Here is a 21803-nt window from a genome sequence, read left to right as displayed (position 1 = left end):
TAATTACTTTGGATTGAATTGAATGTCATTCAAAGTACTAAAAAAGACACTCAGGGCAACGCAACAGGGTTTGATGATACAGAAAATGACAGTAGTTTCACATGAAAATATGTTTGGGGAAACTGTGTTGAGAACATGCCTGCACTGTTGGGATAAAAGCTTCACAAATAATTAATATAGATATTTGGAAAGGCATATGGATAGATAGCTTCAAGAAATGAGGGATTAAAAAATAAGTCAAAATAATGGTCATAAATTAACAAGCTGTTATTCCCATCAATCAAAAAAAAAAAAAAACTGAGATAGTAGATCCAGTATGAAACCACAAACAAATACACAAATGAATTTAAAGTTTACTACTTAGGAGAAAATGTATTCAAACCACCAGCTCATATGTAAAAAGACAAACTTCATTTAAAATTTAATGTAATCATATTATCTAAACCAAATGGCATAAGGGAAATTATATCTCTAATATCTATTTATGCATTTATCCGTAGTATAACTTCATGTACTGGCTGATTTTGTAAATTGAGTAATACTTCAAAGATACATTTTCTAAGTATTTAACTCAATTGCCAAGACAATTTGATTGGACAAGATATTTTACATTAGTATTACTGGGAAAAAAATGTATACAGAATTTGGATATTATCTACTCTGCTTCTTTCTCTCTAGTATCAAAGGTAAGGAATTTAAAATTAGGAGCTGTTTGTTACCTTGAGTCTCAGTTGAGAGATTCTGACTTACTAAGACACAGTGAACATTTATACATAACAACATCTATATTTACATAATCAAAACTTTGCCGAAGTATCAACAATCAGGAAAAGTCTCTTGTAAGGTACGTGTTCAAAAACCAGCACAAGCCAAGCAGAGAGAACATTTCACATTAGAGAAAATGATAAAAGGAAGAAAAACAAAGGAATGAATATAAACACCAATTTGTCAACAAGTGTGTACCTGGGGCCTGTTAGGAGGTCCAGGAAAGAACATTTTCTAATTAAGATAGTCTGGATCAGCCCCAGCCAAACAGACACAGAAGAATTGAAGAGAACTATAAAATTTGGCCTATTTGAATTTTCATGGTCCATATGTTAGTAATTCATAGAATTACTGAGCCAGGGATCATGTTCTTCCTTGTCAGGTTATCAGACACTATCCCTTGAAATTTAGAAGAGGAACAGTCCTCCTAAATCTAAAAATGAATACACACTTTTTTAAAAAAAAAAAAAGCAAAGCATGCTCATCATATCACAGGATTATAAAGATCATTTCATAGCATGCTAAATTCCTGTTCAAGTAACAATAATATATACTCATATTTTTGTTCCATTCAAAGATACCGTGAAAATATGTTATATATGTATAACGTTTTGATGACTGCTGGAGGGATACTCCTGCCTTTACTTTTCTCTTTTGTCAGACTATAATATCTAACATGGTTTGAAAATTATGTTAGTTTGGTCATTAAAGATATTCAATAAAACAACTAAAATCACCCATTTTAACTAATGAATATGTGAGTGTCCAGTACATGCTTAGCCCTGGCTATTCTGGGAAAGAAAGAAAGCTGTGTGGGGGCACCTAGGTGGCTTAGTGATTGAGCATCTGCCTTTGGCTCAAGTCATGATTCTGGGGTCCTGGGATCAAGTCTCCCCATCAGGTTCCCCGCAAGGAGCCTGCTTCTTCCTCTGCTTATGTCTCTGCCTCTCCCTCTGGGTCTCTCATCAATAAGTGAATACAATCTTAAAAAAAGAAGAAAGGAAGATAGCTGTGTGGAACATTACTACTGATACTACAGAAATGTATAGGAGCCTAAGAGACTACTTTGAACAATTATATGCCCGTCAGTTAGATAACCTGAAATAAAATGGATACATTCTTAGGAACACATTACCTACAAGACAATTAGGAAGAAATGGAGACAAAAGGAAGTATGATACAGAGAACTAATTCCCAAATACTGCTGCACAATAAAACCATCTGGGGAGTTTTGAAAACATCCCAATGTCCAGGCCGCACCCCAGACCAAGTAAAATCCAAATCGTGGGGAATGGTATAGGTAGCAGTGTTTTCAAAACTCTCCCAGGTGATTTTGATGTGCAGCCAAGTTTCAGGACAAGTTTGGAGTTCACACTTGAGTTTATGTCAGTAATACCAAAGCGGTTTGCTAAAGTTCAAATTTCTGGGTTGCAACCTCAGAGCTCTAGTTCTATAGACCTGGGATGAGGGAGAAATGCATTTCTCATAAGTACTCAGATACTGCAGCCACTAAGAACCAGGGGACCACACTTCAAGAACTATTGGCATAGTTAAATTATTAAACTAGATTGTAACTTAAGGAATTTGTAGTATAGTGAATGGATAGGACATACACAGAGAAAGTTAAAAATATAATCAGAATATGTTAAGTGTTAAATGAATAGTATGGCTATTCTAGCAAAGCTAGGAATATTGAGAGGAAGACAAATTACAAATTTACAAATTACAAAAAAACAAATTACAATAGGTTTGGATGTTTATCTCCTGGTTCTTCAAAAACAAATGGAATTTAAATAGGCAGGGAAAATTCCAGAAGGTCATTGAACCTAGGTGGTCATTGAGTAGGACTCCTTAAGCAAAAGTTAGGTAAGGATGAATAAAATCTGTTTAGGAGACAGGTCCCACAGAGGGTGGTGCTAAAGGATCTACATAGAAATCTGAATAAAAACAAAAGCAAAAATAAAAAATAAACAGAACAAAACAGTTTATCCACCAGTTAGTAGGCAAGTTCTCAAAGACCTGAAGAGTGTCCCTTATAGGGCTGTTTATTACAGTGATCTCCCATGGCAGGTTTCCAGCTAGACTCCAGTGAACTCAATATTACATAAATCAAAACCAGAGTCCTATCCTTTGGAAGCCCATTCATCACTTTCAGGAATGAGGCATTTTTAATATCAGCAAATTAAACACAAATGGATATTAAAAACTCCAACAGATAATTAATCAATACAGGTGGAAGCAGAGGACCTTATTAGTTAGATAGGGATTAGCTGGTGTAGCTCAAGTGCTAGCTATAAAATTTGAAAATTAAAAATAATTGCACATGCCAGGAGTGATGGAGAGCAACCCAGAGAGACATAAGAGCTGTGACCTTCCATGAAAAGCTCAAACTGAACAGACTATTGAAGCTACCCTGGCTTCTCTAATTCTCCTACAAATTCGTTTGATTTGAAAATCTCATTGTACATAGGGTTTTTCACTTAAAACATGAGACAAAAGCTTGAAGTGTTGGAATAAGTATTAGAACGTTCTTCTTTGAGTGTTCACGATGATTCCAGGTAGCGACTCTTTACAGTCAAATAGAGAGTTTTCAGAAAGGGTAGAAATATGTCTCTTACTTTCTGAAAAGGACCAGGGGCTTGGGATTCAATAGCCACCTACTTCCGTAGAAACTGGTTAGAAAATCTGGCCCTGACTCCCCATCCCTCTAGCCCATTTATTCAGGGTTACATAAATATTTTTACCTTAAACCTCAAAGAGCCATTGTTGCAGGTAGGGAAGTAGATAAGAAATGCTTTTCTAGGAATGGGAAAGGTAAGTAATCTCAGCACTGAACAAAATGTAGAAAACCTAGTCCTCAGCCTGAATTAGACTGAATAAGTTCTCGGAGAGACATCATAATTAATAACGGGGAGAATAGTGACAGCAATCACAACAGTAGCTAGCGCATACACAGAAGTGCCCGGTATGGTTCTAAGCACTTTATTCTCCTTAATTCATTGGAAGTACGTGCATTAATTCCTTGCAAGACCAGGGTATCATCCTCCCTATTTGACAGTGAAGGAAAGTGAGATACAGACACACTGGGCAATGTGCTTGAGATCACAGCATTATTATTTTTTTTTTTTTAGATTTTATTTTTTTAATTTATTTATGATAGTCACAGAGAGAGAGAGAGGCAGAGACACAGGCAGAGGGAGAAGCAGGCTCCATGCACTGGGAGCCCGACGTGGGATTCGATCCCGGGTCTCCAGGATTGAGCCCTGGGCCAAAGGCAGGCGCCAAACCGCTGCGCCACCCAGGGATCCCAGATCACAGCATTATTAAGTGATGGCCAAGCATTTGAATGTTGGTAACAGGATCTCAGAACTGTCCTCTTCAGCTACTGTACAAAACAAACCCAGTCTTGGATGAGTAAACAGTCCTATGGGTGTTTGGGATGAAAGAAAGAAGGTGAAACAGGTGAAGAAGAAGGTGACATCTGAGCCATGCACCTGGGAGAAACCTCCATGCTATTGTCAAAACCTCCATGCTACTGACAAGAAAGGATCAAATAAGGACAGCAGAGGAAGGAGATTCCTGATTTTCTATTTTGGTTATGTCTAATGCACATAAGGCACATTTATGTGGAAAAGATAAGCAGAAAAGTGAACACCAGCAATGCCAGCTTTCAAGCTTTGGTGACATTAATTTTCCCAGTCTCTCTTTACCATTATGCTAGTTTTTGTGAAGGTGGGAGTGGAAGTTGTGTTTCTCAGTACCCAGAACAATGGCTTGAAAGCAAGAACTCAGTATATCTAAGCTACATATTAAATGCATGAGGAGTTTGATTCAAAAATCTCCTTAATAGAGGGAGATTTCTAAGATTACTATGATCTATAAGTTTTTATTTACTGTTTCCACTAGAGTGGATAAGTGTAAATTTGCATATTTACCTTATACTTATTAATGTTTCTCTTTCCTACTCACCTCAACTATGAGCCATTTTATTAATATAAAGAATTTCAAACATTTATCAAACACCTACTCTAAGTATGACCATTGCTTTATTTGGATTTAATCTTCATACCAAATCTGCAGTATGAGTTCTATTTGAAAAGGTTCTCAACCCAACTGGAATATAAGCATCCAGTAATGGGTCTATGTGTGTCTCTTTATAATGTCAAGAGCTATGTATACTTTCTTTCACTACATCAGATTAAGAGAGGGGCACCAGGCTGGCTTAGTCAGAAGGGCATGTGACTTGATCTCAGGGTCATGAGTTCAAGCCCCAGGTTGGGTGTAGAGATTACTTATGTAAATAAAACTTTAAAAAAGAGAGAGAGAGAGAGAGAGAGAGAGAGAGAGAGAATAAGCTTCTGGGTTTTTAGTGCCAAGAACTTTATATGTAATAAACCTATTGTGCTCTATGGCAAAAAACACCCTTCTAATTGTTTGGGCCAACAACCTTTTCCTATCAATTCTTTCCTTTCCTTTTGACATTGCTTTAAAAAAAACTACCCAGAATCTTATTTCTTCTCATCTTCATTGCTATTATCTTGAATCTAACAATCCCCTGGCAAGGGTGGTATTATTATCCATGCTTTAGAGATAAAGAAATGGAGTCTTCACAAGTTTAGGTAATTTTATTTCATTTATGCAATGGGAACTTGAGAAAACAAAGACATTCTGGTTGGGGAAAGCCAACAATAAGCAATAACATAATAAATAATTGACTTAGAAAATAATGGGTACCATATGAAGAAAAAAGTGGACTCAAGAAAAAAGATATTATAAGGAGGTGTTTTACATAGGTGAGAGTTTTCAATAAAATAAGCTAGTCAGGGTAAGCCCATTGAGACAACAACAATAGAACAATCTTGGAAGAAACAGAGCAAACCAAGCAGGTATCTGGGGAAAATTATTCTAGGAAGAGGAAAAAGCTAGAAAAAGACCCGAGGGGGAGAGTGTTCATGTCTGGCATATTTTAGGAACAGCAAGGAAGCTGGTGTTGCTGTGGCAGAAAGTAAGAGAGATAGTAGGAGGATCAGAGAAGTGACATGGGCCACTGGGAGCACTGTGAGTGAAACGGGGCCCATGGTGGTGTTTTAAGCATAGGAATTACAAAGTCTGAATTTTAGTTTTAAAAAAATCACCACTCTGAGGGGCACCTGGGTGATTCAGAGAGTTAAGTGTCTGCCATTGGCTCAGGTCATGATCCCAAGGTCCTGGGATAGAGTCCTACATAGTTGGGCTCCCTGTTCAGTAGGGAGCCTGCTTCTCCCTCTTCCTCTGTCTGCCACTCCCCCTGCTTGTGCCCCCCCCCCCATCAAATAAATAAATAAATAAAATATTAAAACAAAACAAAACATTCTGAGAAAAGGCATCCTTTGTGTGTTGGCTGGAGAAATGTGAATGGGTACAGGCACTATGGAAAGCAGCATGGAGGTTCCTCAAAAACTTAAAAATAGAACTACCAAATGATCCAGAAGTCCCACTTCTGGGTATTTATCTTTAAGAGATTAAATTACCCTCAAAAAAAAATTGATGAATCTCAATGAAGTCACTTTCAGGTTTATTGCAACATTACTCACAATAGCCAAGATGTAAAAACAACCTAACTGTTCACTGATGGATGAATGGAAAAGAAAATCTGGTGTGTGTGTGTGTGTGTGTGTGTGTGTACATATGCACACACAAAAGAAAAATATTCAGCCCTGAGGAAGAAAGAAATCCTACCATTTGAGACAATATGGATGGACTTTATCAAGGGTATTATGCTAAATGAAATAAGTCACAGAGAAAAAGACAAATACTATATGATCTCATATATGGAATGTGACAAAATATTAAAAAAGACCACTGTAGCTGCTGTGTTAAGAAAATTACAAGGGGATATAAAAGCATGAAGAAGAGTCAGGGCAATCCTGCAGATTGTAGATAGTACCTGGGACCAGGGTGGTAACAGATTGTCGATGGTACCTGTGACCAAGGTGGTTAACAGCTGAGTTTTGAGAAAAGGAGACCTCTGGATACATATAAAAGACAGAGTCAAAAGGACTATGACTTGGATGTGGTAGTATGAGAGAAGGACAGGAGCAATCACAGCCTAAGATTTGGGGCTGAGCAACTGAGAAGATGGAGGTGGCATCAATCAATTAGATGAAACAAGTTTGGGAAGATCAGTGGTTTAGTTTTGGACATATTTGAAATTGCTATTGGCTATGTAAGTGGAGATGTGAAGTAGAGAGTTGAATACATGAGTAGAGTTCAAGTAGGAAGTCTGGAATGGAGATACAATGTTTCAAAGCTTCACAAATCTTTCCTCTGAAATTTGGTATCCTTGAAAGTACACAAAAGAACATTTTTACAAATTCTATGATTGAATCTATTCTAAATTGATTCTATGATTGATCTCAAAGCGAACACTCCTGCTACTACAACCCACCTGGAAACATTTCCGAACTCCAGAGTTCCCATGCCCTTCTCAGTGACTGTCTCCTCCCTCCCTCCCTCAACAGGCAACTAATATCCAAATTTCATGGGTGTTCCTTTTTTTGTGATATATATATATATGCACATGTATATGTATACCAACATATATACATACAGATAATATGTACATATATATGTGTATCAATATATACACACATATAGATAATATACATATATATATAAACCTTATATATGTAATGTTAAATCTGTTCTAACACAATTGATTTATTCACTCTTACACAGATGAGCATTTTGAGGATTTGACTTTTAATTTAGGGGAAATTAGGAATAATGCTACTATGAACACTTTGGCCATGCCTCTTGGTCCGTACACGTGTGAGTTTCTGTTGGTCATATCTAGCTAGGAATAGAATTGCTAGATAATATGGTCAGCTTACGCATCTCTTCAACTTAATACATGGTGCCAAGTCATTTTCCATGGTGGTTGTATTAATTTATACTCCTATTACATCCTTGTCTCCATTTGGTATTCTTTGTCTCTAATTTTAGACATTTTAGTGACATCTCCTTCTGGTTTTAATCTACATATGACTTTAATCTAATTTCATCTAAAGATACAAAGATATATAAATACAGCCATAGGGCTGGATGAAATAATCTAAGAAATTAAAGATGAGGTGAGGTTCAAGGTATAAGCCCTGGATCCTCCAACATGAAAAGACCAGGAAGAAGAAAAAGAAAAATCAGCAAAGTCACTCACCTTATAAGTAGCAGAACCGAATTTCTTTTTTTTTTTTTTTTCAGAACTGAATTTCAATGCAAGACTATTCATCTTCGAAGTCCACACTGTCTCAAACATGCTGGGCTGCCTCAGAATTACACTCAAGGAAAATGCAAATAAGCCCAGAGAGGCAGATAACTTGTGTGCTTGTCACAGCAGAGTATTCTATGTAAAAATGTTTTCCATTTGCTTTTGTGTGATGAATGAAGTAAGTGGGAGACATTTCTGAAGGCAGAAAAATATTAGAGGTGTTTGTGGTGTGGGTCTAAAGAAATTATAAAAGCTGATACTAGATTGCTTAAACTCTTTCATGAAGTAAGTAGGTAAACAACAGGAAAAAAAGGGCGGACTCTTAATACTAGCACAGAATTATTTCACTTTTTTCTTTTAACAGCAACAATAATTTTACCTATGAAATGGATCTTGCCTGCTTGATTTTAGAACTTCATAAAACCAGAAAGAAAGTATGATACCTTGATTAAAATCTGGCCCTGTGACTATCTGCTATTCTTCGGGGTTCCCCTTTTCCTTCATTTTCAAGTAGAGGTTGTCAAAATGAAATCATGACCTGGGATGATTATCACCCTCACAGGAAACAATATGGAAACTCATGGTTGGTTTGGAATTCAGAATTACGATCACAATCTAAACTCAGTTTTTCTCAGTGTTAATCAAGAAATAATTTTTCACTGAGATGTTAATAAGCATTTTGAACTAAAAAATGCAGGAGTGAGCAAAGTTCTACAGGCTCTTTACTAAGGTTTTCCAAGAACATTTTTTAAAAAAAATTTATGTATTTATTTGGGAGAGAGAAAGTGAGAGGCAAAGCAGAAGCAGGGGAAGAGGAGAGGCAAAGGGAAAGGGAGAAGCAGACTTCCCACTGAGCAAGGAAGCCAGATATGGGCTCCATCCTGTGACGCTGGGATCATAGTGTGAGAGGAAGGCAAACACTTAACTGACTGAGCCACCCAGGTGCCCTGAAAATATTTCATAAAATATTCTTCTTGCACCCTACCTTCTTCCTGGTATCCAGTGGAAAATGGTTTGGTGACTAAAACATGAGTTATTTTCAGTGTCTCCTCATCTGTGTTCAGCTGCCAACTGTCCCCTGCATTTGGCTTTCAAGGATTGTGCTCTATTCCTGATTCCACAGTGTCTGCCTAGCGCACCATCACTTCCTACAAAACAGCACATGCATCTTATTCTTGCCTATCTGCCAGACTTTGGTCCACAATCTTACTTTGACCTCTTTGTGTTTTTGAGCATCCTAAACATACAGCGGGCTTATTCACCTTCAAATCCATTGTCACAAAAGAGTATTCATGCTAGCCTGAGCCTAGGTTCCTCCCAAGCCGCAGTCTCCCCTCTGCTCACATACCTACTGTACTTCTATTGGTTCCAGTTTCTTTCTCTGTATTCAGGGCTCTTTGCATCGCATAATTTTAGAATATCATTTAGTTTTATTTCACTACATAAGTGTGGTGTCTTACTCTCTGTCCTTTCTCAAAGATGAAAGAGGGAAATTGAATGTATAAATATTTTTGAGAATTTACTATCATATGGTTTCATGGGAGAGAAAAGACAATGTAAAATCTATTTCTTATCCTGCAGGAATTTGCATTCAAGATGGGAGATAAAGTATAAAAAGACTGCAAGTTACATAAAAATGCAAGATTTAAATAACATTTTAAGACCACAACCAGACACTAGAAGAACCTGTGTGATTATGAGCAGTTATGAAATGAACAGTCAGAAAGAATTTTAAGTGTAAGGGGACAAATGTTAGGCTGGGGTAGACTGGGAAGATATGAAGGAACAGAAAATACTTGTGCAGAAATCTGAGAGGAGAAATAACACTGGAGAAATTGAGAGAAAGGAAGAGGGCACTTTTGTTGGAATAACTATGTGAATACTATAAGATAAAAACCTCCAGAATTTGAGGGGTAAAAGTAAAATGATTGGTCTAGAAGACAGATCCTTCTGGTAGTTATGGGTCTTTTTAGATCAGGGCACAGCTCAAACTGAAGGAAGGGGAGAGACAGAGACACAGAGATAGAGAGACCAAGAGAGAAATGAGAGATACAGTGCCACAAATCCTATCACACCAGGACCAACAGAAAATAACATTTCTGCAGCATCTAGGCCTTCATATCCTCAGTTCTAGATCTTCCTACTTGTACTTCATTGATTCTACTAACAAGGTTTTCTTGGTTTTCTACTTCAACCCTTTACTGATCCCTCCTTACTTCTGATATTTATCTCTGTTCCCTGGTTCTCAAATGTCTACCCTGTTCAGACTGATTTCCTCTTATGCCATACAACACAATACTACCTCCTATGTGACAAGCCTTGGGGATGCCTCCTGGATGATCAGTTGATGGACAGTCCCAGATGGTCCATCAGGAATCCTGTGAACTTTGGGCATTAGCATTGCTTGTTGGTAAGCCCCTGAAGATGTTTGAGCAGGAGAAGAAAAAAGTAAAATGGACAACCACCTTGATGGTGAAATGGGGAGCAAAACACAGTGGGATGTCCATGTGGGTTAAAAGATGATGGGAGGAGATCAACTAGTTGAAGTATATAATTCAATTTCAAATAACAGATGTACCCCTTGTGCTTCTAAATGTCTGATTTCTTCCACTTAATAAAAATCTGTATATGTAGTTTACTATTAGCCATTCCTACAACCATGAAAGAGGGCTCTCTATTGCAATGTAGCAAAGCTGCTACTGTGGAGAATGAAGGGAACATCTTATTATTCGAAATTCATTAAAACGACATATGCATTAGGGAAATTTCAGTCCAAATTCAAGCACAGGCCTGCTTTATTATAAACTGTAGCCCCTTCAAGAAGACCATTTGTACCTAGTGTATAGCAGGCCAGGCAACTGTCCTCAAATCCTCAAATCCTTTCCCTCTGAGGCAGTGGGGGTGGGGTGTGTGTGCATGTGTGTGCATGTGTGATGGGTCAATTAGAATGAATACAGGGATTGTGTACTAGGGTAACTAGCAAACCACCATTATTATTGTCAGTGAAATTGCTACTCAAGAGACTAAAGCTGCAACTAATCAATACAAGGACCCAGAGAGCAAGAGTGGGCCTAGAGCGAGTGGATATACAATGACACATTTACAATATTCAACCCAAATTGCATTTTCCTATAACCCATTGAAACATCTGCCCTCACTCACCAACCCCCACCCTCTTGAGGTGAATGGCCTTAGGTGGAGATGTGGGAGAAGGGAAGCAGAGAAAGAGGGAGGGCAGCAAGCAACTGCTTTTATAAAGATAAAATATCTCAGGTACTATAATTCACAGTATTTAATATTTTCTAATATCATCTACACGGCAATCTTCTGAGGTAATTTTAAAGAATGTCATTTTTTTTAGGATTGGGGAAAACAGAGACTCACAGAGTCTGAATGGCCCCTGCAAGCTCAAACACTATCAAAGACAAAGACAAATTATCGATTTATGTTCCGTGCACTATTTGGCACTTGTTGTGTGCCAGGTTTTTGTTATACATGCTCAAGTACGCATCATGGTGGTTGGTATTGTTGTTAACCTTATTTACAGAGGAGAAAACACAAATCTAGGTCTCTCCAAGCGTAAGCCTCCAGTTCACATTGTTGTGTCAGAATTCCTATACTGAGGCGTCACCCTACAGATCAAGGGCAGGTGGAGAACATGGGGCGGTGAGGGGTACAGTGCAGGATGGTTCGGGGCCTGGGATCTGGCAAAGGCTAACTCCTGCAGGCCACCACAGGTTCTGCATGCCTGCGTGAGTTCCCCAGCCTCTACAAGCCTCGCTTCTCTCATCCCTAATCTAAGGATGATCACCACAGCTCCACTGCAGTGTCTTGTGAGGATTCCACAAAATAAGATACAGAAGGCATTTAGAACAGAAATAGGCACATTAAAGACTCAAAAATCCACATTATTTTCATTGGGGCAAGAAAATGCCAGCCAGGGTCCGAGTTTGGACAGAACAAGAATCATCCCTCCTGATGAGTAAACATGGGCTTAAGCACAGGCAACGCTGACATGCTTCTCATTTTAAAGCATGTTAAGAGAAACTGTGGAGTGATAAACTCTCTAAGATTTCCTTTTCCATTCACTAAGGAACTACCCAAACACCCAACAATGCCTTCCCTGTACAAGCAGGCTTCTGAACAAAGACCTTCCCCTACCACACAACTTATCAAACTAGTTAAAAATCCTTGTCTGGTATCTTCTTGTGAGACCACAAGTTTTCCACACAATCTTATTCTAGTTCAAGTAAAGATCTCTTCCAGGGATTCTAACCCTTGTGCATCCCCTGATTCCCTTCTCAATACAACATCCTCAGCTTCCTCCAACATCCCCCAGCATACTCCATGCTTCACACACACACCCTCCAGGGAGGACCTGGCACCTCCTGCTATCTCTTCACTACAGTTGGCAGTGGCAGTGGCAGGATGCTCAAGTACCTGCAAGTGTGGAGACCCAAACAGGTTATATTCCGATGCTGATGTGATGGTGTTGGCAGAGCAGGGTTACGGTGGGCAGAAAGGGCAGGATAGATTACCTGGCACAGTTGTCAGTCGTGACACTTAGCCGGTTCCCGCTGATGAACCAGAGGAGCAGATGGCATTGCTTAGTGATGGTCGTCAGAGAGCTGACATTTATGAGCAAAACCCAAGTGATTGAGTTGAGAACATCACTGGGCTTTGTAAATAACAGCCAAATTCAGTGATAAGAGAGTTTCAGGCATGCTTGGGAGAAATGCAGAGGACTGCCCTCCATCAGTGCATATACATTCATGATGCCATGATTGGTTTGTACAATTCTTTCACACGAATTGTTGCAAATATACAGACTCACACACACACACACAAACACACACACATACAACAGTCACCATCAGTAGCCTAACCTCCAATGAAGAGAAGCATATTTTATTCTGGTTTATAAGAGGCAGCATGGTCCCATAGAAAAATCCACCATCCAGGAAATCAAGAGGGCTCTGTTTCTAGAAGGAAATAACCTATGGGAGGTTATTCTAACTTCTTGAGCCACAGTGTACCTTGCTTTAAAAATATCATGTGTACATCTTTCCCTTTGCACCTACCCCACTGCACTACAGTTCTCTTTTTGCACGCCCCTTTCACCCCACTAGACAGGGTGGGCATTGTCATTCTTGATAATAGTTCAGGGCCTTTCATAGGTCTAGGCACACAGACTACACACACGCAAGACACACACAGACATACACCAATATGCACACATGCACACAGATACAAACACAGACACACACATACACACCTTCTATTATTATTAAATAAATGGACAGAGAAGATTATTCCCCATTTGTGGCCTGGAGTTTCTTTCAATTACTCTGTAATATGTACATACAAAAAAAACATTCTCTCTATAACAGATCGGCACCTAAGAGATTTCACAACTCCACCTAATGCATCCAGCACCCCATTTACTTTCTTTATTAACCTAATCCCAGTTTTTAATAATTTCTTATTGCTTAGTTACTTGATTTTGCCAAGCTACTCAGCTTGACATCACTCTCTATGTAGATGAGGCTCCCATGGGTCTCAGAATGGACCAGAACGCATGATGTCCTTGGTGCCTACACCTTGTTGGGTCAGAACATCTCACGCCTCCCTCAGTTGTACCTAGTCAATGTTCCCCGTTGTTTTATACAAAATTAAAATCAACCATATACTTTGGTGTATATGATTTTATCTGATGTCTGAAATATATCTATGAAGATTTACCTGAAGTCAGAACTCAGGTTCATTGTACCATCTCCTCAAGAAATACAATGAAAACTCTCAGGATGGAAAAATGAAAATAGTGTAAGCACTGAACTGATAGATATGTACGTGCCTCGGGCTCATCATTTCATATCTCTGTGACTCTGGGCACATTACTTTTTTCTGTGGGCCCAGTTTTCTCATGTATAAAATGCAGACACTAATGTCTACCTCACAAGATCGAGGTGAGGAGTAAATGGGGTTGGGTGAATGCAATAGATCATTGGCCACTGGGGCTCCAATGTGAATGTGTACATGTAAGACACCCAGCAGCATATGGGTAGTCAGGGATCAATACAACAAGTTCATTCATCTCCAGGCCTTCTTTCTGATAAAGACATAGAATGATACAAAGTCTTTTTTATTACCTTAAAAATCTATAGAGGGCATATAGTCTTGGAAATATTGTTCATCAACACCTTTTACCTGAATTACACTTTCAATTGTTATTTGAGCCAGTGGCTACCAATTTGCTTCTCTACTGAGCTTTACTTGGACCTCTTGGCCAATTCTTGCTGACAGGAGTGCAAGTGAGTGATGACGTACAGTATGATTAGGGTGTTGACAATCAAGGATGAGAGCAGAGGGCAGCCCAGTCTTGAAATCTTTTCATTTTTCCCTTGTTTATTTTTTTCTCTTGCCTTTGCAATTCAGAGGGTTCAAATAACACATGGTCATGATGTGGCGATTATTCAGCTTTGTCAGATCCAAAGTTCTGCTAATGAGGTAAAACAGAGCCTTAGGGACATGGAGAATGTACCTGGTTGTTTGCTTGATTTAATTCATCAGATAAAGGCTTGATTTTCTACCTGCTTACACCAATTCATTGTGGTTGAAGGAATCGGTTTTGTGCTGCTTTCTGTTTACTTCAGAAAATACTGTTATTGCTTTCATTTTATAAAATCCCGCTTCACAAAACTCAATGTATTTAAGAAACAAATTGCAGAAGAGTGTGAAGCAGAGCAGGATTGCCTATTTTATGAATGAGTTTTCTTTTTACAAAAAAATTCACAGTAGAGGCATGCTAATGAATTCTGAGTTCCCTAATACTTTTTATGCTTTCAGCTTCTTTGTTTTGTTTTGTTTTACTTTTCACAGTTTTCTGAGATAGTTTGAAAGCATGACTCAGGGGAGATTCTTCCAAATGCCTCCAAAGGTACCAAGTTATCAAGATCCCACCATCATTGTGATCGCTCTCACATTGCTTTTCCTCTTTGTATGCTCTGTTCCTGTTAAATTCTCGTCTCTATCCCCTGCTCTCTCTGTACTTTTCTTTCTCGACTTCAAGAGATCCTGTTCATCCCATAATACACAATTCAAGTATCATCTCTGCTGAGATTCCTTCTTAGCTTTTGCATGCAGATTTAGCCACCACTTACCCTGAGCTTCCACAGACCTTATGTCAGAGGCCTCATATAAACATATCAGTTTGTAGTATACAATATATTCCCTGCCCCCCATGAGATGGTGAGCTCCTGAAGGGCAGGGGTCATGGCTGGAACAGTAGTGAGGAACAACACCCTCTCCTGACCCAGTCACTTGCACACTATTTCAAACATATTTCGCCCTTGACGAAACTTCACCAAGGTAACTCCAAAATGTGTCCTAGGGAATGGAAAAGTCCATGTAGATCTCATCTGATATTCAGATACTCTCTCTACTTTTCTCGTGAGATTTGATAGAAAACAATTTCGAGCTAGAAAACATGAGTTACTTTCCTATTTCTTACATCCTTCTGTATGCTCTAAGACAAAAATCAATACTTGTGTGCCTTGTCAGAACACAGGGAATAGATGACCTGCTCGTCTCAAATTATTTTATCCTCAATTCAGATCATAAAACAGAGTAGGAAAAATATATCTTGGAAAGTAAGATCTTATTATTGTTGTATAAGATCTGCAAAATAATTTGAGTTTGAAGTAGAAGAACCAGACGTGCATGCAGGGGAAGAAAGCACACACTAGCTGCGCTCTGTCATGGAGGAAAAGCCTTTATGTTTCAAACTACAGAGACAGAGAAAGATTCATGTTTAAAACAGCTACAAGGATTGTTTAGATTCCATTAAACTCTTAAACCATAGCTGTGAGATTTTATTTTTTTCTCTGTTTTGAGGGAGGGGAAGAAATGGTAAGCAGGAGAACAAAGAGATAGAGGCTAGAATGTGCCTAATTCACACCAAACTCGTTGGGTAATCGATCCAATTTTCACTTACAATACCCTGTGTAAAAACTTGGATGTGGAGTAGAAAATTATTTCAAGGGAGTCAGGAGGGTTGTGTTCTAGATGTGACCTCTGTCACAACTGTGGCATGAATTTGCCAAGTCCCTTCAACTTCTAGGGCCTCAGTTCTTCCGTCTTTCAAATAGGGTGGGGACTCTTTCTTGTTTATCCTGTTTTCTCAGTACTTATAACACTCTTAGATAACATTAAGTGTAACTTTTAATTATGAAAACATAAATATTATATAAATGTTTTTATTTATAAATAACATAAATAGTATATTTGTTCACTTGTATTCATTTAAAGATTAAAAAGGTACAGATGCATAAATGAGAATGTTAGTCTAGATGGTAGAAATCTATTTTAGATATAACACTCAAGAGGTAGAATGTTATATTTATAAGCTATTTCTTTTTTCCTTCTTTCTTTTTCTCTTTTTTCCTTATTTCTTTTTTTCTTTCTTTCTTCCTTTCTCTTTAGAGAGAGCAAGCATGTTGGGGGTAGGGAAGGAGCAGAGAGAGAGGGAGAGAGCAAATCCCAAGCAGGCTCCACACTGAACTCCACATGGGGCTTGATCTCACAACCCAGAGATCATGACCTGAGTCAAAACCAAGAGTCATATGCTTAACCAACTGAGTCACCCAGGCACCCCATTTCCTTCTTCATAGTAATTGGTAGAACTCTTTGCTCTTCCTTCTAGGATGTTAAATATAATGTAGAAGAGTCAGATAAAACATCACAGAAATCTACTATTACCTCCATGACCAAGGACAAGTGGTTACTCTGGGCTTTAGCTTTTCCATTTTCAAAATGACAACGGCTATTTATATTGTGAAGACTGGAGATTATCATGAAAGCCATGACCCCATATCTGCCACATGAATATTCACTTCCTTCTTATTTCCTCTCTATGATAACTAGGGCAGGGCCCATGCATCGTATGTGCTCAAAAACTTGTTGATCAGTGACTTGAAATTTCTCAAACACAGTACACTTTTTTATCCATACATTTTAAATCTTGTGAGAATTCCTATTTCAGTGAAGTTGCAAATCCTTCCAAAATTTCCTACTCACCAAAGGATGTCTTAGTAAAATATGGATAGAAAAAAAAATAAATTTCACAGTAAGCATAGACAATCTCCAAGATTCTGTTCATTTAAAAATTATGGTTCCAGTAAATTGAGTTTCTCATTCATGTTCAAGGCAGACGCAGAATGACTCAGAATTAGAAACAGATGATAGCTTGATACATCTTCTTCAGTTTCTTCAGAACAGCAGATTTCTCCTTAAAATTCCTTCAAATAAACCCACCTTAATTGGTTTGTACAATTTTTTCACACAAATCACTGAAATCGTGGGAAGAAAAGTAATTTGGGGCTCAGGTGATCTAGATATTCAGTAATACAAAGTGGCTTTTTTATTAAAAAATCTTTTGGTTCATTTGAAAGCAAACATTTTAACCTTCAAAAGAGGTTAATGTTGAGAATCAGTGCTTGAATATTTATGTACTGTTAACACCAAATGAATCACAGGGGCAAAACCCAAGAGTAAGACGTGATTCCATCACTCTGATCCCAACATTTAGCCATGAGGACAGCATTTTTTGGACCTGGGATTGTCCTATGTATTATATTCTCTCTAAAGTAAAAGCATAGCAGAACTATTGACCTTCTTTTATTCTTAACTATCTCAGAGGTGATCTGGCTACTCCTGTGTTAATCACACTGAAAAAGTTCTTGCTCAACTAATGTACACAGTGAAGGTGGGAGAAACTCAGCATTTTGTGATGTCAAAAATTTCTGCCAACATTTCATTATGTCAAAAATGCCTGGTTTTGGGGAAGGTGACAATGACTGGTCAGCACACATAGTATATGGGGAAAGTCAAAAGAGTGGATGTCATATTACCTCCAGGATAAGTATATTGCTGAAGGATGCTCATATCCCACATCCCCTCTCTCCACAGTCCATTTCCACGGAATATATGACTAAAAACCAGTCACTTCATTCCCACATCCCCCAGGCTCCTGGTGAAATAGAAAAATACTCAGCCAGGAAGCAAAGGTAATCCACAGGCATGCTGTGGGACTTTTGCAGCATCTCTGTGACCTCACAGACTGCTGGTGGCATTTCTGCTGATTTGTCTCCTGCCTTTTGCTTAGAGCTGTTTTTCTCCTATTTTATACTCTCATATTGCTCTTCCTCCTTGCATCTGACTGACTATATTCTTTCAAAAGATAGTTTTATTTTGTGTGGATCGTTTTCTCTTTATCCTTTTTCTGTCTTTCCCTCCCTTACTAACCCTCACCTATTTTAGTTTTTCCCCTTCAAACCATTACATTAAAAAAGAAGAAAGACAAGCTTTTAGAAAATTCCTCATTCCTACACCATTGCAAAGTTTTTCACTTCACATTTCCTTATTAGAAGAGATGACTTATTTTTCTAACTTAGACAAGCATTTAGGGACTGACCAAATCCAGATTCACCTATTTCTTTTCTTTTTATAGTAATGTCTTGTGGCATGTTGAGGTTTCTTTGCAGGGAGGGGGGTGTTGGGGGCATTCAGTTTTATGTCTCTTCCTATTTTTCTAACCTCTTTACCTTTGTTGTTTGCTAGTCTCACTCCCTATTCTCTTTTCTTTACTGATCAACTTTCTTGCCACCTGTGGACTCACTACCAAAGTTATCAGCTTTCTTGAGGCAGGGATATTTCTTATGTCAAGAATGTTGGCCTCAACTTTGAATCTTTTTGTTAAGCATAAAGCCAGGTATATATATACTTTTTGTCCATGTTAACTCTCGTATTTCTTCTGTCTTCTGGTATCCCCACAAATGTATCTCCCATGGGGATTTTTTTGAATTTACATAAAAAGTTCTATTTACCTTTTTTATTTTCTAGTGCTAATCATAGCCCCAAAATAGTCACCATTTGATCAGCCTCAAACACTACTACTAGACAATATCTATTATTTGAATTTGTTATGTTTGGCCTTTTGAACCCCTCAAGAAACCTGACCATTGACAACTTCTGGGTTGTTTTTTTTTTAATAGTGTAGCAAAACAAATTTACCAGTCTTTACCTCCATTAGCATCCCATATCCCTTTAAGCCTGTATCTCTCTCTCTTCTAAACCTGTTAAACCACAAAATTTGGTTTGATCACCTTGCACAGGTCCCACAAAGAACAGCATTCCTTCAACCCCTGTCACTTTCAAAAACCAACTTTCCTCAGGGCTTTCAAAGACTGACCAGACTCTGTCAGAGCGGAGACAAGGAGAAGGGGACAGGAAGTTCCTAATCAAAGAAACAAACACAGCAATCAGCATTGATAATCCTGCCCCTGGGTCTGTGTTTGCATCTGTGTGTTTCATTGACTATGCATAGCACCTCTTTCTTCAGGTGAGTATTTCTGAGACCAGGAGCATATTTTTTCTTGATGTCATGGCTATTTTCATAAGTACCATGTTATTATTATTTTTTTTTAAAAAAAAGGACATATACATTACGATCAAATATCACCCAGCAGGGAATCAAAGGGAAAAAATAAACAAATCTTTACGTTCTATACGTTCTCACTAGCTGGCTTTCCATTCTTCTGACCCGTCCGCATCTTTTCAACGGTCCTTACTACTTTTAAACATCCTGCCAGACCCTCGGGCTTCACTGCTGCTGCCTGCGAGCCCCCCGCGTTCGACCAGCACATCCCGGTCCTTCACTCCGGAGCCCGGCCTCTCCGCAGCTCCCTTCCTTCCCGGCCTTCGGATGCAAACTTACCGCTCTTCCCAACTCCCCCAGCTCCCAGCATCACCACCTTGTACTCTCGGGACCCGCCTGCTGCGCGGCTGGGGGAGCAGCTCGCTTCGTTTTCCAGATCCATCTTACCCGAGAGACGGGAGGAGGAAAACGCAGGAAGGAAAAAGTCGCCCGTGTCAGGTGCTCGCTCAGAGAGTGAGCAACTCTGAAACTGTGTCAAAAGAAAGGTCTAGGACGAGGTAAGAACCATCAGCGTGGGGCTGGCGGCTGGTCCTCTGCTCCAGCGAGTCTCATAGCAACCACTTCAACTGCTTCCAATAACAATCTGGCTTTTACACCCCCCCCCATCCTTCACTCTCACGTCTCCCACGATTTCTCTCCTTCTCTGTCTCTGTTTGTTGTTGGTGCCCCCCCACCCCCTCCGTCTCTCTCTTCATCCCCTTCCTCACGCAGGGTCGCAGTTTTGGGGAAGCTCGCATTTGGCCACTTTCCAGGCTGGGCTGCTCGGATGGAGTCAATCGGAGACTTAGAAGATGCTACGTCTCACAGGCTGACTTCTGTAGCCACAGCTTCAAAGACAACAGTTTTCTTTTAATCAGAGTCAATTAATTAAGAAAGAGGTCTGTTGCTTATTTCCTTGTTTTTTTTTTTTTTTTTTTTTTTTTTTTTTTTTTTTTATCATCAGCTTCTCGCATGGTTTTCATTCTGGGGAAAGATATGTTACCAATTGAGAAAAAGAAAAAAAAAACCACCCCACTCCAGTAACTCAGGGCTCTTAAGGACGAGTGTTTAGTGTTGTTGAAATAATAGCTGGCTAGCAGGAATTGTTTCAGCTCACTTGACAGCTGCAGCTCTAACATAAGGAGGTATTTGAATTAGGTCATTGTCATGTTTGGACATGGATCGTCCCTGTTTACACTAGTTTATTAAGGATAATCTAAAACACAAGGAATCTGCCAACCATGGAAGGGATACTTGATAAATATTTTTGCTGACAATTATGGCAGTATGAAAGATCCTAGGCGATTCTTTTTCAAATGTCCGAACTCCTACCTCTCACTTGGATTCTTTCAAATTCTGCTCTCCTCTACCGTGTCTCTGCTTTTCTTTGGAAAGCTTCTAAATTATAGAATTTATTGAACGCTTTCAATAATCGCTGATTGTCAGTCAGACCCTGTCTTTCAAACAAGTGATGATGATGCTCTGTTTTCTGACTGTAAAACTGGATTATGATTAGATGTAGTCAAGTGTTTGCTTATCCTTCTGTTTAGATGTTAAGCTCCTCTAGGAAAGGAACTATATTTAATGAGTTCCTTATGACTCTATGGTGTATGGCCACGCATTGGGCACAGAGGAGATGCTCAATATGTTTTTGCTGGTAATTGGAGAGGTAGCAAATAGCCATAGTCAAGAGCATAGGATCTGCAGCCTGACTGGGTTCAAATCTGGACTCAGCCACCTTAGTAGCGTGTGACCTTAGGTCAATTACTTGACCTCTCTGTGCCTCAGTTTCTTCATCTATAATATGGTTTATTAGAACCTTGCTCTATTAACTCATTAAGTCAGTTGAATGTTTGCACGGTGCTTAAAATAGCATCTGGCAAATTGTAAGCCCTATTTAATTGTATGATAATTATGATTAGTATTATTTTGAGTTAATGGTGCTCCCAGCCCACTGTTTATAAGCACTCACCAGAAGAGAAAATCATCTCTACAAGTGTTTATTGGCCATCTGCCTGTATGCCTTCTTTGCTAAAATATCTATCCAAACTTTCTGTCAAAATATATCAAGATGTTTGTTTCCTTATTACCGTGCTGTTGATAGTTCTTTATATATTCTATATAAGCCTTTTATCAGATATGTGTTCTGCAAATATATTCCCCACCCCCACTCCCCAGGTCTGTGGCTCTTCTACAGTATCTTTTAAAGAGCATGAGTTTTAAATTTTGTTGGAGCCCAATTTGTGTTTTCCTGCTGAGCTTTTTTTTTTTTTTTTTTTTTTTTTTAAGATTTACTTATTTATAATAGAGAGAGAGAGA

General features: G+C 38.8%; 1 protein-coding gene across 4 annotated transcripts in view; it reads right to left on the bottom strand.

Annotated features, from left to right (window-relative positions):
• RIT2 (Ras like without CAAX 2) overlaps positions 1-21803 on the bottom strand; it is a 467387-nt gene that overhangs the window by 371314 nt on the left and 74270 nt on the right. Inside the window, exon 1 of one of the 4 annotated variants that reach the window (XM_038543396.1) lies at positions 19785-20101. The exons of the other annotated variants lie outside the window; for them this stretch is intronic. Within the exon in view, the coding sequence (XP_038399324.1) occupies positions 19785-19887 (103 nt within the window). The 5' untranslated portion in view covers positions 19888-20101. Of the gene's footprint in view, positions 1-19784; positions 20102-21803 lie in introns of those variants that run through there. 4 annotated transcript variants of the gene reach the window in all.

The sequence above is a fragment of the Canis lupus genome, chromosome 7 (genome assembly GCF_011100685.1).
Source record: "Canis lupus familiaris isolate Mischka breed German Shepherd chromosome 7, alternate assembly UU_Cfam_GSD_1.0, whole genome shotgun sequence".
NCBI lineage: Eukaryota > Metazoa > Chordata > Mammalia > Carnivora > Canidae > Canis > Canis lupus.
The sequence above is the reverse complement of the archived record's forward strand: the minus strand, read 5'-3'. Positions and strand labels throughout refer to the sequence as shown.